This window comes from Lampetra planeri, chromosome 3 (genome assembly GCF_965212315.1).
Source record: "Lampetra planeri chromosome 3, kcLamPlan1.2.h2, whole genome shotgun sequence".
NCBI classification, from domain to species: domain Eukaryota; kingdom Metazoa; phylum Chordata; class Hyperoartia; order Petromyzontiformes; family Petromyzontidae; genus Lampetra; species Lampetra planeri.
Window position 1 is genome coordinate 23,063,552 of NC_136109.1, and position 16,736 is coordinate 23,080,287.

The 16,736-nt window shown below is 46.2% G+C and overlaps 1 protein-coding gene across 1 annotated transcript in view; it reads right to left on the bottom strand.

The window, feature by feature from the left end:
• Nucleotides 1-7,358: 7,358 nt before the first annotated feature.
• The window catches only part of ADAMTS17 (ADAM metallopeptidase with thrombospondin type 1 motif 17), an 84,079-nt gene continuing 74,701 nt past the window's right edge, over nucleotides 7,359-16,736 (bottom strand). The window contains exons 22-25 of the mRNA XM_078624017.1: nucleotides 14,212-14,416; nucleotides 13,143-13,295; nucleotides 11,903-12,080; nucleotides 7,359-9,865 (exon numbers count right to left, since the gene is read on the bottom strand). Of these exons, the coding sequence (XP_078480143.1) occupies nucleotides 9,666-9,865; nucleotides 11,903-12,080; nucleotides 13,143-13,295; nucleotides 14,212-14,416 (736 nt within the window). The 3' untranslated portion in view covers nucleotides 7,359-9,665. The remainder of the gene's footprint in view (nucleotides 9,866-11,902; nucleotides 12,081-13,142; nucleotides 13,296-14,211; nucleotides 14,417-16,736) is intronic.

Sequence of the window (16,736 nt, forward strand, 5' to 3'; positions counted from 1 at the left end):
ACACGTAGGCTCACGCGACCAAATATCATCCACAATAGAGATTTTTGTTGGGGGTTATATCGCGTAAATATGAACGTCTCATTAAACCCCGCCACCACCCGTCACGTAAACAGAACGTGCCAGGTCGTTACTAGTTCAGCTGTTGGAGAGTAAACCCACAGCATTTACAATTCGAGTAGCCGCAACGTTTCGTCGGTGATAATCTTCTCACAATCCTTGTACTCGGAGCAATCAAAGTAATCCGATTTTTTTGACTTAATGAAATGCCAAGGCAGTTTTTAATTGAATCGTGTCAGTCTTCCGTATTCGTTACGTCCACCTTTTTTTTTGGCCGCTATTATCAACACAATGCTCATCGCAGGAAAATCCCGTTACGCCAGTTACCCAGCTAGTTTGGGTATAAATCCTTTGCAGCAATCATCTCGACCACTTAAAGTAACCAAAAATGCTAGCAGAAAACTAACGTGATGCGTGAGATGTCATTCTTCTCATCGACATTAACACTAAGGTGTTTTATTTGGGGGAGAGGTGGGAAAAGCAACCCTCTTAGACTGAACAGAGCTTATTGTTTCCCCGCCAAAATGCTACAAAGTGGCAGCTTAAATGAAGACTTAAAATTACATCGCTGATGTGGATAATTGGTTACCGCTATAACGTTATGTTCAAGAGAGAGGGGGAAAACAGATTTTTTTAAAATATATCCTGCATCTCCGCACACTCTGGCTTTCATTGAAACCGCAGGAGATTGACTTGTTTTGTTATGACCGTGTTGTAAATCTGGAGGCTATTTTATCAATGGTCCCAGGATAATTTAAAAGCCATGGGTTTACGTTGGGTATGGAACATGCAGTTGTGGAACACGGCCAGAGAAACGGCTTGAGCGCGCACAAGAAAACATTGTCTCCAGCCGGTACAAACATGTTAAATGCATTAAGCTCTGCGGATATCGCTGTACATATTTAACGTAATGATTAAACAAACGATATAGATGTTTTATTAGGATTACTGTTATTTTTAAGTTGGTGCACATAGTAAAACATATTATGATTTAATGCTTTACAGTAAAACGTCTATATTATTCGTAAACATGTATGGTTATTCAGTTGCTAAGTTTCATTTCTATATTTACCCACAGCAAACAATGATGGATGGTTGGATACAATCCGCTGCAATTTCCTACAGTTTTTGAGCAATTTTGTAAATTTTTGGTGATTCAATTTACGACCCTTCATAAATCCACTGCTGGTTGAAGGCCTCCGCATGCCGTGTTGGTTGCGGAGATTGTTTGTCCATACTTTACCGTACTTTACCATACTTTGTGGGGAGCGATAGTGTAGCGGTTAGCGCGCTGCGCTATGAACCCGGCGACACGAGTTCGATTCCCGCTCACGGCCAACACCAGTGGCGATTATCTGAACCGGTCCCGGGCCTCCCCTAGGTCGACTCAGCTTCAAATGAGTACCTGGTGAGGTGTAAACATTGCCATTAGGGAGACAAAGGCGGTCGGGCGTGGTGCTGGCCTCCCACCCCCTCGTGTACCGTTCCGGCCTTCATAGGTGCTCGCTAACAGCACTTGCCCCTACAGTCTGTTCAGACTATACGGGGGATCTTTGATCTTTGATACTTTACCATCCTGGATAGTGCAAGTTGGTGACGAGGTGTGGCCCCACCACCGGTTGCGATATAACGCATCCGATATAACCCACCACTGAACCACCCTATTTGGTCGTTCAGTAATTATCGATATTTCATTCGCGTTATGAAGTGATTGTCACAATCTGACATTCACCGTCCCCGGTCGTCATTGCGCTCTCTAAAGCGGCTGCTAAATTAAGGCCTCAGTGCACACAATGTGTTCTCAGCTCGCAGAAAATGTGCTAACAACCTGCCGCATTTAGAACATTTTTTTTTGCAAGAACGTGCTTTTCATACGACATTGTTAGATTGTAAGGGCACCTTCGCGTCAATATTCTATGCGTGTCGCACGTTGGCATCATGTTAACGGGTGTCTAATGCAAGGAACGTTTAATAGATGAGGAGGGCATTTTATTTTTATTTCGGTTGTCTTCTTAGGCCATAGTGGGCACGGCCGTTTCCTCCACCGATGTCTCCTCGCGGTGATCTCTCCACTTTCTCCATGCCCATCGCTGCACCTTTCAACCGAGATTGCTCCCGTCTCGTCCATCGTTTGCTGCTTGACATCCACTCATACCGTGGTCTTTCCTCTTCTCCAAACACCTTCCCGTTGTTCCCTACATCACCGCCCGTTGCAGCTGATCACCATTCATTCCGGTCACATGTCTGAAATATTGCAGTTTCTTAAACTTGGCCTGACTTTGTAGCCCGGATTCTTTGTCGATACTTTCCCAGGAGTGTGTTGTTCAGTCGTTTAGTTGATAAAACAAAGGTCTACTCAGATCCAGTCTTGTATGGTACACAATGGTATCAATGAATATTCACTTATGAGCGTCATTGGCATCTTCATCCGAGCCCTCTGCACTCTGGACTATTCTACAACGCTCTCGCTTCTTCCATGACATCCCTTTTCAAATATGATCATTAATTACTTATAATAGAGCACTATATTAACACCAGACTGTATAACAAAGTTGATCGTTTACATAGATCCGGATCAAACGAAATATACACCATCCAAATGTAATTCGGTCAGATTTACAAAACGTACCCATGTGCCACGCGTTTTTTTTCTCTCTCTGCAAGGAGTTTGGCCATCGGAAACGATCTCAGGCATTTTAAGGCTGTAGTTAGTGTATTTGTGAAAGGGCAATATAATCATCAACAGCTGTGGCCAATCCATTGCTGGATGAAGGCCTCTCCAAGCCAACGCCACCTCTCACAACCCTGAGATGCAATAATCTATCGAGCACCCACCGCTGCATCTCTTTGGTTGAACATTCAATATAATTCACTCAAAATATATTTCCACACTCTGAATGAGAGGACATATTATTTTAAATCGTCCACATGCTTTCTATATGTGTAACAGAATATGGCTCCAATTCTCATTTTTTTTTCCCATTTCATTTTCTAATCTGCAAATTTGTCTTCTGCTCAGCTTGCACGCGGTCACGCATTTGGGAAAGATTCCTCAGTGTATTGCACACATTGCATCGTTACACAATGCCTCGTGCGTGCACGGTTGTTGTTTTTTTCCATCATAAAATACCATTTGGTTAAAACATTTGACCCGTCGAGAATCATTACAAAAACGGACAGCTGGAATGGTTGCAGAAGCAAACATCTGCACGTGGATATTAATGTCACATACTGATTACGCTTTCCCGACTTTCTGCATAATTCTGCAATTGCCCAAAAAAATACCCTGTTTATTTTCACGGCACAATTTGTGCAGTTTTTTGGGGGGGAGAAATCTGTTCGGTGCACCACTCATAGCATAACATTCGAGAAATTAATGTTAAGGCTAGAAAATATATGCTTAAATTCATAATCATTAGATTACTTTTGAAGCCAAAGACATCCACACGCAAAAGCAATTTGACATCGAGTTTGCATGTTGCAACAGCTGTCAGCAATGTATATCGCGCGTGATTTATAATGGGAAACAAAACATTGCTTGGCGATTTTCATAATCCGGCTATACAAAAAAATAAAAATAGTACTTTCTATACCAACGAAGTATTGGCTGTATTCTTTGTTGTATTTTCATGTAAAGTGCCCTACAGCTGTAAACCAACACACAAAGCACCACATTGAAAGCCAATAAGTGCAAGTGTGTATGCTAATGTGAATAGAATTCGGTTTCAATTTGATTCTCAGGTTGGCTTCTTGTGGTGGCATTGGAAATGAGACTCGAATTCCAATCATAAAAAATGCATTCCAGTGCAGTTCTGTATTTAAGTTCCTGAAGCAGCTCCAAGCACGTGGATCAAAACGTCGGACATAATGCCAAAACAACACAGCGGAGAGGTACAATGCATCATTTAAGTGTATATATAAACTTAGCACGGTATGACTACGTACAGTGCTAAATAAGTTCTACATACTTTCAAGTGTACTACTTACAGATGGATTATTATCAGGTCACCTGGTCTCCGTGAAGGAGAACAGCGAATACTGCTACCAAGCCACTTTAATGCTCTTCATATCCAATTGTTGGGACAACTAGAAAATCGATAATAATTTTAGCGTCACAACCATTTCCAAAATTGCACGTAAAGTACCATGGTTATTACTTTAGCAATATAGATAGCTGATGTAGCATTGCACGCTAAGTGAGATGTATTCCTTTTAAATATGTGACATTCAAACAGATGGCTTCTGTTTGCCTTTAGATGCATTCATAAATGCCCCTTTGTGTTTTTTTTCTTAAAACAAAAACCGTAGGCAAAAGGCAACACTTTTTTGTAAATAAGGGGATGAATCACCATGGTAGCCGTTATGCAATATGCTTAAACAACAGGCACTTAGAGTTTGGTTTGAGGCTGGGGTTGCGCACGAGTTAAAGCTCTGCATTCGCAAAATTCAATCTGACAGGCGCGCTTGCACGCATAGCTGGCTGCGTTAACAATCGGAGTCAAGGAAGAAGCATTTCAGGATGAGTTCAGCCATAAGAGGCAGTCTTTGCAAAAACATTGCCTACAGAAGCCTCCAGTCTTTCTCTGTGGTCCATTCATCCCATCACGAGACTTTGGTGTTGAGACTGATACAAAGTCCGGACTTGACCGCCCTTCATTAAATATAACTGATGTAGCTTTACTATTTAATACTGGTAGGAACCTCCTGGTTACACCAGCCCACAGGGGATTATTGTGTCCGTCGTGCAGGGAGGGGCTGGGTGGGGAGGGTGGGGCAGGGTGGGGCTGGGTGGGGAGGGGAGGCTGGGTGGGGAGGGTGGGGAGGGGCTGGGTGGGGAGGTTGGGGGGCTGGGTGGGGGTGGAGCTGGGTGGGGGTGGGAGGGGTGGGGCTGGGTGGGGAGGGGCTGGTCACCCGGTGGTGCCCTTATAACACTCAACGTTTAACCTACTCACGCCGGCTTGTGCCCGCCCTCACAGTCGGGCATATTTGCGGAATACACCACGCCGCCGTTGACCCTGGCCATTGACCGAGCAACCCAACGTTCCTACCAGCTCCCTCCGCAGGAATGTGTTGTGTGCCCTTTTGGTATCTGTGTGCATTTAATGGGCCACTCGTTTGGACATTTGTCGACAAACCCCAAGGGAAGCAAATGCGTCCTCCTCATCTCACGTTTAATTGTCCTTTATTGAAGTACTTCCCTGTTGCAGACTTTTGTTTGCAATGAATGTAGCCGATAAGGTGTTTTGCTTCCCTTTGGCCAACAAGCTATTTAAATATGTATCAGTACAGGGTGGTGTATCACTCCTGCCCATGTTGTTGCGGTTTTGCCCTGCAACTCTGTGCTGTGTTTTTTTTGTTTGTTCCGTGTGTTGTTGAGCACGATGTCTTGACCTTTCTGTCCACGTGTTGAGAGCTCCTCAACGAACTCCATTCAGTGGCTGAACAAAAGCAAATTGGTCCTGAAGAAGCTCCTAAGACACCGGAGCAAAACGTTGGGCATCGTTGCCCGAGCAGCACACAGCTACGTCCAGAAAACGCATCAGAGAGCTAAACAGCACAGCTGGTGAACACCTATGCAGCAGTTGGGAATTGCTGTTCGATCAGAGGCTGCAGTACACCCCCGGCAGGTCCACCTTGTCGAGTATTGAAATTCCAACTCCAACCCGACAAAGCCTCTTCTCTCCCGCCTCGAGTGGTGGTTCCACACCCCAGGAGTATTGGTCACCTTTCCCAACAAGTATCTCACCAATCTGTCCTCTCTGAGCACGTGTGGGAAAACACCTACCACGTAGCAGTCGGCGTCACACATCCTCGTGTAAGCTGGAGTCATTTTTTGCTCTTCTTGTCAATTGGATGGATGCAGAGCTGAATTGCTTAATTGCCCTCTAGTACTCATAACGTAGTCCTGCATCCTATAACAATCTGTGCTTTGTGGTCAGCCAGCAAAGCATTATCCAGGCTCAATCCTATTTAGTTTCCAAGATGTGATGAGATCGGTCGCATTCCTGTTGATTTGGTCATAGGGTGAGGGTTTAACTTCAGCCCGAGTCTGGCTCAGCGACCCTCAGTATAATCCTCGCTATGGCTGTGGCTTCTCGTCACGTGCCACCTATACAAAGTCCACCAGCAAACCGGACAATATTCAGTGAAAAATGTAAGTCCCTGCTTGCGCGACACACACATAGCTTGCAAAACAATCACCGCAAGCGGCTAGCACATTGCATTTTACCACATTATCCATGGGGCTATTGTGATGGAGTCATTGCCATAAAGAAGATAACTCATAAACGTCCCATGAAATACATTTTGATCAAATATGTACTTTCCTCACGAGGCTTGTAATTACATTTTGCAGCAACGCAGTTTTCATACCCAACTTTCGTCGACCCAACAACAAAAATAGTTTCGACGAAACAGTATATTTCATCTTGGAAATAACATGTTCAGCAAACAATATACAACAGCGATTTAATTGTTATGGTAATTATATATAGCGTACGTCTATTGCATTATGAACTGAGTGTGTGTGCGTTGGTGGGTAACGTTTGAAACAGATGCAAGTCTTTAAATGGATTCTAATAAATTATTTCATTTTTAAATCCTTTATATTAAGTTCGCTTGCTTGCTTGCGTGCTTGCTTGCTTACGACCGTGCAAATCTTTCGCTCGTTTTTTAACCCACTTCCCGTGATCCAATCGAGCTGACATTTTCAACACAGACTCGTTGTGCTAGACAATTAATGTTCGTGAAAAAAAATTCCTAAAATTTTACACTTTTTAGGCAACATTTTTTTATTTTACATATATTCAAATAGAACTCATTCATGGCTTTGGCTGAACGTTACAGTATAAGAGCCCAGAGCGTAACCCCTCCACAGGCCGGGGGCGGAGTAGCGCAGTTGGTAACGCCCTCGCTTCCCATGCCAAAGGTCGCGGGATCGATCCCCGTGTCCTCCACAGGCGAATATATTTTTAAATCCTTTATATTAAGTTCGCTGCCACACATATAAAGGATTTATAGTGAAAACTTTGTTTTTACGGGTTATACTTATTTTTTACTAGAATCAGTAGCAAAAATTCACACAGGCTCGTAGACGGCATCGCAGCAGATCTGGCAATGGGAATCTCAAACGTCGTCTGTACATACATTGTTCAAGGTTCAGAAAGTTTTCTGTGAACGAGTAAAAAATGAGGATGATTGAAATTCCAATGACAATGATGATCACCGTGGTAAAGACCTTTATGAAAAAATGAATTTATATATTTCTACGTGGTCTATATAATGCGATAACACATTTCATATTTTAAATATAACCATGTGCATATTTTTTTAAATATATATAATAGTTGTTTATATTGATATCTGAAAAATAATGCTGACAGAACGCGGCGACTTATTTGGTAAACCAAAATACAAATCAGAAAAATCAGCGAAGCGATGAGATGTGTTGATTTGTACTTGTACACCACCACCGGCAATTTTCTTTATTTTATTTACATTATAAAATACACGTGATTTTTGTAAGCTGTCAAAGTTTTTCATTTAAAAACACCCAATGCAATGTCATTTTAAAAAAGCTGCTTCTATAATTCAGTGCAAGTTTAATTTAGCACCATTCCTCCCCACCAAAAGAGCAGCATGTGCTTGGACACGTTTGTATACCTTGATAAACGTGAATACATTACACCTATAAGAGCAAGCACCAGTTCACTTCATTGCGTTTATGGATAATGGGCAGATATGTGTGCCGTATACAACTTAGCACCGATATCAGCCAAGCGACTTATCCCGTCTTGGCTTCACCGCGACGGGAAAGGTTGGTGTGCAGCGATTCAAGGTTTTGATATTGTCACCTCCCTGTTCTGATTTGGCTGCATGTTCTCTTTGCCTTTGTGAGCTAATCGTCGACGTCAAATGAAGTGTCCCATTTCGGAATTGTGGTCCGATTAAGAACCAATCTTTTTTAATTTCTACATTGTGGTGTATGGTCGCACCGTCTAGAGCAGGGGTCGGCAACCAAAATAACAAGAAGAGCCATTTCTTTCCAATTCGGTACAAAATTCAGTATTTCAAGAGCCGCAATGCATCTGAGTACATACTGTACATACGTACATATCGTCAAGAAGCAGCCCGTAAAGAGCCGCATGCGGCTCCGGAGCCGTAGGTTGCCGACCCCTGGTCTAGAGGCTGCAGGGGTGACGTTGGACGCTTTGCATACATCATATACAAATTGAAAAATAGTCTCATGCACGTGATTGAACGTATTACCATGAGGTTAGGCATCATTGATGAATAAATGGATCGTTCCACCCCCACTTCGCACGGGGGAAAAAAAGAGACGGGTGCCGAGAGAGAGGGTAAGAAGAACAACAATTTACAATCGCGTAAAATGCGGTGTCCTCAACACAGAAGAAAACTTCAGAAAGTGGGGAGACTGGAATAGAGATGTATTACCATCTGCCCGTTCCGAGAGAGCACAATTTACTGACGTAGGTACACATGCACTGGGCCTCCATCTCACGTGTGTGAAAGGGTTCAACCGCCGAGAGTTGAGCGAAACGTTAATGGGTCTGTGATGGCGTGCGTCTCTCTGTCCATAAAGCATAGTCAACATGGGATATTGTGCATAAAACACAGCACAAACTAATTTCGATGAAGAGATCGCTTGTCTAGCCGAATCACTTGCGGGACGTTATTTGCATAATAGCGAGACTCAAGCCACTTAGTAATGAGTCGTGGTCAAAAGTGACCGTTGTCAAGAACACACTTTAAGTACACAATTGTTATTCGTTATATATATAAAACTATTATATTCAGCAACCACCAAAATATATTCAGCAACCATACTCTACAACATATTTCCATCTGAGTTTGTTGTAAAGTATTTGGACTCAAACAGGAAATGCAGCAACAGATGTTGACTCACTTTCCCACGCGGTCAATGATGAAGGTTCATTCAAGTGTTTAAGCAGCAATAACTTCCTATGTGAACAGGAATTTTGATGATCTAAAAAAAAACAATCATAACCAGCGTTTCCCCATTGTCATATTAGCTGAGTTTAACAGAGTGAATTTGTAAACCGGAGTTTACATTTTAATTTTTTATATAAAAAAAAACGAACGTTGAAAATGCCTCAGACTATGAGGTGCACTGTTTAGAGGTAGTTGCTACTCAGATTTGGCTGCTTGGCTGCTTGGAGGTGACAAGTGTTTAACGCCAACACGTCCGCTTTGAGCACCAGTAATTAACGAGCTGTTGGTAACTTATCACCATCGCACCCTGCAGAGTCACAATAAAAAATTCCGTTTACACAAAACTTACTGTCGCAGCTTTTAGAATAACAATCTCAAGTGTGCTCTTATTCTTCCTGATGACGACGACAGCAGCAACAACAAGAACAACAACAACAATCACAAGTCCTCCTCTGAACCCAGAGCGGATCTCGCCACGTAGAAACGAAAACATCTGAACGCTTGACCCGCCGTCGACCGTTGGGGTTCGAAGGCTGCGAAGGCATCGGCGGAGTGAGTGGAGTCGGGTCGGTGAAGTTCGGTGTTGGGGGGGGGGGGTGGGAAGGTCGCGCAATGGTGGCCGCCCCCGGCGCTTGTTAGCTGCCCGACGGCCGAGCGGCGGGGAAGGCCGGCGGCTGTCGTGGTGGTGCCGAGGCGAGCAGCGCGGCCGCGTAGAAGTCCCTGCAGGTCTGGCAGCACCGCTGGTACCAGCGCAGGTCACGGCACAGTTGGCGCTCCCGCACCAGGCGGCAGTACACGGACCACTGGTCCCCGAGGCACTTGTAGGTCAGCGCAACTGGTGGGTGCGCGGGTGAAAAGAGAACCACGGTGGGGAGATGTTAACTCCCTCGCTTGGTATGCAGGAGGTCGCAGGTTCGGTTCAAAGCCTGACGCCCGCTGTGTATTTGGAGTTTGCGTGGAGTTTTCTCCGGGTCCTCCCGTTTTCCCCTCCAAGTTTAGTATCAACGCGCGTTTAATTGTGTTAGGCTGATTTAAGTTTCTACGTGATAAGGCACGTTGTTAAGCTATTCATTGTATTTTTCCAAGCTTGGGGTGTTTCATTCTTCGCCTGAGGATGGCTGCTTGCGTTGTGGCCGAAACGTCGTGAGAATTGTTTTATTATGTTTTATTTTTATTATTTTATTACTTCCCTTCTACGTGACTTTACCGAAAGAACCAAGAAGACTATTCATTGTAGCCAGGTTGCTTCTGAAAATTAGCTAGACAGCTCAGTCGGCCTTACCTGCAAAAATAAAAATAGTTTAGTTTGAATAGTTTTTTTGTTTAAAAAGTCAGAAGAAAATTATTTAACGGCGAGCAACATCGTGTCAAAAATGGAACAAAAACCAAATGGTGTGCGAAGAAGCGTGGAGAGTTGCGTGCTTGTCATTATATTGAGAGCCAGAAAAAAACAGGTGGATGATGTCGATTTAAAGTTTTCGTGACTGCAGGGATTCATCTTCTTGGTCCTTTCGGTAAAGTCACGTAGAAGGGAAGTAATAGAATAATAAAAATGCGTTGTGGCCGAAACGTCGTGAAAATTATTTTATTATGTTTTATTTTTATTATTTCCCTTCTACGTGACTTTACCGAAAGAACCAAGAAGGTGGATGATGGTTAAGAATTGAGACGAGCCTAGGGATGGAACGAGTCCGAGAAGACTTCTACCAAGCAGATGGAGCAATGGAAAGAGTTTGTGTGCAGTCGCTTGGTGGATTACTGCATCACAGGATCGTGAGAGATGGTAACGACTTGTGGAGGCCTTCGGTCAGCAGCAGACTGATGATGATGATGATGAAACACACTGTATACTGAACTTTGACTTCAAAGACAGAGTTCAGTTGTCTCCTTGCTCTAACAAGAGCGGGGTGGTACTCTCCATTCATGGTCCAGGGGTGGAAATTCCATGTTGATATGACAGGAGCCAAGTCTCTCCATAGGAAGAACCACTGTTGACATCTCCCAGTGGTTGACCCACCAAGTGGCATTATATGTACTCAAGTTTATACAATTTTAATGCACGCATTCATCTCTCTTTACATCTGCGTGCAAGCCCGATGCACTTGCATCCCACTGGGATTTTTGCACACAGCGTTGGTGTACGGTGTTTTTTTCTGCAATATTTTGCTGTCTTTTCTTGGATTTTCTGTTTGCACTTAGTCACATATTCACTTTAAGATGTTTTTTGTTCATGTTTTTGTTTGTTGCGGTTGCACCCGATTCAAGAGCCGAATGGCTCCCAGGGCTATACCTAATAAATGAACTTGAACCTGAACAGGAATGACCAAATACGGACAAACGTGGCCTCGTTGGAGCCAGAAACACCGCCGGCTTCAGTAAATATGAATACTCCGCAGCTGCCTCGGGCAGCAAAAGAGATGGGATAGTAAATGGGTTGCACAGATTCTCTCTCGAGCTGTTTTCTCATTGCCAAAAGCACGGATGTAAACACTGCCTCACTGAAGGTTTTGGTCTTTCTTAGGGGCAGCAAAAAAAATCCATTCAGTCCCGTGTTTAAAGTGTTTCTCAACAGGTGCTGGTACGCAGGTAATACAAAAATATGCTATGTAAAATGTTTGAGTGCATTTGATTGACTATAGTATAGCAGAGGTAAGCAAGTCACTGAAAGTAAATAACTAAAAATAAATACTTTCAACATTAAGCGCAAAACACGCCCGTCGTCGCAGCGACAGCCTCAACCACGGTTGGCTACGTACGGAGCCTCATCTCCCCGCGCCTCCGACCAGCCCCGGTCGGCTACGTACGGTGACGAAAGAAGTTCAACACGCGTACGTACACACGTACGTACACGCGTACGTACACGCGTACGTACCGAGGCGCGGGGAGGTGATGGTGTTGGCATCGAAGGTCCTGTCGCACTCGCCGGCGCCGCACTCCCGGTACGTGACGGGCTTGCCGTCGGCCTCGCAGCCGCTGCCGTGGCGGCCCGACACGCGGTGCATGCAGTGCACCACGCGCGACTGCAGACCCCGGCCGCAGCTCGTCGAGCACTGGCGCGACGCGCCGACGTCGCACGGGAGGGGTGGGGAGAGACGACACCAAGTCGGTGAGTTCGCCGAGCGTCTCCCCGAGAGGGACCGCGCGTCTCGAGCGAGCGCGCCGCGCGTTTGCTAGTGGAACATGTGATCACGTGTAGCAAACACGCGGCTGCAGGGCTATGATACGGAGAGCGGGTGGTAGTATAGCAAGCAGGCTGCTCATCTTGTATGTGAAATGTTCTCTCGAGTTCCTCGATTTCTAAAATAAATCGGTTAAGCCTGATATTCCCCCACATAGTGCGTTCTACTCCGCATGGGGCAAGTTACTCAATTTCCACACCGCTACGTGGTGCTACGTGGTGCAGTGGTTAGCGCGCAGAGCCTATGAACTCGATCAATTCACCACTGGCGAGCGACATCTGAACCAGTTCTGGGTGACAATACACCAACCCACATTGACCAGCATGGTGAAGTATGGTCAAACTACCCCAACGACTGACAAAGTATGGGGACAAATGAAATGGGTCCTTCTGTAAATTTTACTACCCTCTTCATAGCCCAGAGTCTGGGCCCCTACAACCCGTGGGCCCCTGTGTATACATTATTATTATTATTCACACCATTACTGCGCCCCACTATCTGCATATAACAATGGTGGTGGTGGTGCTCCAGGTCAGGTGGCTGAAACGCAGCAAGTCGGCTCAGTAGAGGGGGCACAGGCGGTGCATCTGCCAGTCATCTCAGTCAGTAAACTCATGGCACCTGGGTCTGTCCCCGTGACCTTCTGTCAGCGGGCGTTTCGACACTTCACGTGGCCTTAAAGTACACATAGCCTGGCACAAGCGCCGTGGAGATGTCACCGCCACATTGTGGCGAATGGCGGTTGTTGTTGTTGTTGCTGTGGGTCGGACTTAGCCTTAATCGAGTGCCTGGCGCGGTGTGTAAACATCACCACTGGGGAGACAAAGGTGGCCTGGCGTGGTGCTGGCCAACCAACCCCCTTTCTTGTGCCGTGCCCCATGCTATTGCACGGGGGGATTTTTGTTGTTGTTGTCTGTCAGTGCCGTGACACACCTGTGACCAGTCGCCGGTCTTCCACTCGTAGCACTGGGAGTAGTCCTCGCAGCCGTCCTGCTCGCGGGGGCGGCTGGTGGTGAGGCAGCGCCCGTGCGGGCTCGTGCACTGCGCGGTCCGCACGCGCGTGCCCTTCCCGCAACGCGACGAGCACTGCGTGACAAGAGCCCCGACCACGCATCACCGCGAGCTCAGCGCCTGTGCGTATGGGTGCCACGGTGGCGAGATGTTGATTCTCCTAGCCTGGTAAGCAGGAGGTCGTGAGTTCGATCCTGACCCCGACGATGCCTGTACATTTGGAATTTTGTATGTGCTCCCCGTGGTCGTGTGAATTTTCCCCCGGGTCCTCCGGTTTTTCCCTCGACATTTAGAAACATGCACTGAAAGAATATTTTGGCTGCTATAAATTGCCACATTATAAGCCCCTTCGTTGGACTATCATTTGTGGCCAGGTCACTTCTGAAAAAGAGCGATGTAGCTCAGTGGGAGTTACCTGGAAAAAGAAAATTGTTTAGTTTAATAGTTTTAGTTCGTATACGTTGCCAGCGTTTCGTCACGCGGGAGACGCTGCCGCGACGTAGCACGGTGACGGTTCGCGCACGCGACTCACAATTGCGAGCCTTGTGTGGTAGTTGGACCAATACGTCACGTGAGAAGAGGTAAACGTGCGGGCCCTGCAATTGCTTCCTCGTGCCACTGCTGATGGAAAGGCCTCCACTTGAGGGAGCTCAACAGAGCCCCCTTTAGAAGGTATTCGGTCTACTCTTCAACTCGGGTCCGATGTTTTGGATGAGATGGGAATACCCGCACTTTAGTTCACCAAAAGCGACCTATCAATCGGCCGTGGCGCACCAATGTATACTGCTGAGTGGGCAGACGGGGTGGGGGAGGGAGGGGACGAGATTTAAAAACTCTGCCAATCACTTAAACTGCCCCACCAGGGTGACTCAATTGAACCGGTGACCTGTAAAAAGACCCTTCGTGCTAACCATTACACGGCAGCAGGATATGCTGGAGTAAATTCACGTGTATGGAGAGAAAGGTAGAGACAGGCCAGACGACAGCTCACCTGGGACCAGCTGGTGGCCTGCCACACCCCGAGACAGTCGTGTCCCTGGCAGCCCTGGGACGAGGGCGGCCGCGGCTTGGGGCAGCGACCGTCGCGCGTGCGCACCGAGCCACCGCCGGGCAGGTGCAAGTGGCACGAGACGGAGCGCGTCTGGAGGCCCTTGCCGCAGGTGCGCGAGCAGGGCGACCAGTCGGACACCTTCCACCTGACGTCGGCAAAGCACCCGTCGTCAGTGTTTCTGCGTGAAAGTGCTCGAGCAGCGGTTCTCGACCTCCGTGCCCCCAAATATTCAAACTAAATTAAAAACTAAACGATTTTTTAGTTCATCAGGTAAGGCCCCACTGAGATTCATGATGACCAGCATTCTTGGGGTAGGCCTTCATCCAGCAGTGGATTGACCACTGCTGGTCAATCCACTTGTTGCTAGAATTCCAAGGAATTTTTTTACGTGGCTGTAGTAGCGTTTACTTTTTCACGCTGTATCATTTTTCAGCATCGCATTTACTTTCAGTCATTTGATCGCACCACTGCGCATCCGTCTGCCCTATGGCAACATTCGTGCGAGTCTCACGACTCGCGTGGAACTTTTATCCCTAATTCTCCTTGGTCTCGTGATCGAGGATCAGTCCCGCTTTCATAGTTCCACTAAATCCTAAAGTATTATAACGTAAACGAATCGTATTTAAAAAAACACCGTTGGTTTTGGCAATAAGAATTTGTTTCGATTTGTTTTCCTTTCACCAGATTTTAACTGGAATAATAAGATGAATCGCCAAACATGGGTGTGTGTGTAAACTTATTCTGTCCAGAGAAACAGAGGTGCTGCGGCTAAGAGTAACATTACACTCTGTCTCGTGTAAGCTTCGATTGCCAAAGTATAACTGGATGAGCCTCCATGGGTAGCATTTGGAATACAAACACCCGTGCAGCGTTGAAATAAGAATTAGGTGGTGGGGCGGAGGGGGATCATGGGGGAGATGAAATTACATTTCACATTGGACAATGTTTATGGAATGTTTTGCTCGCGTAAAGTACTTAAAACACACGCACGGGCATGCACTAACTCACAAATACCCGCCGTACGTCCGTATTGTTTTTGCGTTGTGCTGGGATTACACGCACATTGAACACTATGAGTGGCTTTTTATGCTAAGCTTAACCCAAAGTTGTATTAGATCCAACTTCTGATGGCATTACACAAACTTTGGCAGGCATCAACATTAACAGAGTTTAACAAGATTTAGCACACATCTGCAGATTTTATTTTCGCAGGCCATGCCAGGGTGGGCTTTGTTTTTTTTTTCAAGCATTCAATAAAAGGTACGGTATTCTTGCATCCTCCATAACGCACCGATTCGCCTGGTACTTGACCGGCATTGATTACTTTGGGCAAAAAAGTGCTTGCCGACTCTCACTCGCGCCTTCTCACCCAGGCCCCGTTAATGCACCCCTCCTGTGCCTTCTCACTCACTCGCCCCCCCCGCCCACAAAACAAAATCAAGCACCCCTCTTCCAAAAGCATCCCGTGCCAAGGCAGCTTTCGTACGGCGCTGCCGCTGTGGTGATCGCCGAAAATTGCAGTCGCGCGTCGTCATTTTCTCAATTGGCTCCATTAAAGCCGCACCTGGCGAAGGGCGCGCTGAAAAACGCAGCGGCTAAATCAGTTTCCGTTTCATTTGCGAGGAAGGAGATGGTGGTGGGGGTGGTGGGGGGTGATTCGCTACTAGCTACACTACACACCAGAGTTGCCACCTCTGTGCTACAAACAGCTGGGACGTATCGTGAGACCACGAATATCTCACAATTACTTACAATAGCAGAAGAGGGAAAAACTTCTTCTTCTCTTTGGCCTTCCCCCTGGTCACCGACATTTGGGGTGCCTGATCCAATACGTCTCTAAGTGAACAGCCCTCTTGCATCCTCCACACGTGTGTGTCCCACTCGTCATCACAACCCTCCTTTTAAGACAGGCAACCCACCTTTCTCCAAACGTCAAGCTATCAGCGCAGCCACTGTGCGAGAGACTGCAACCAACACGTCATTCTTAACAGCCGCAGTCGCGGCGTTGAACTTCTTTCGCACCGCACGCAGCCAACCGTGCTGATCGGAGGTGTTTTAAAGAAATTATTGTTTTACCGTCATCTTTTGACGCGAGGGGCCAACATCTACATAAACCTTTAGCGTCGCGCTCCATCACGCGCATCCAAGCCGCTTACCCCCAATCCTTCCATGCAATCCGCAGCATCCTCCGTAGAGTAGACCTGACCAAAACCTCACGCCACAAACTGACTTTAACACAATATCTGCACAATGACACCCTGCCATATTTGCACTATGTTACCCTATTTGCATTTTTGTAATTTTATATTGTATATTATAGCTATTGTATATTTATATTTTATTTAATTTTTACATACTTTAGCTCCTTAGTATTAGTTAGACTTGTACCTTTAGTATAGTTAGACTTGTAAACCACTTATTTAAGATTTAAGATTCCTAAATGTTGAATGTATGCACCTTCCGGC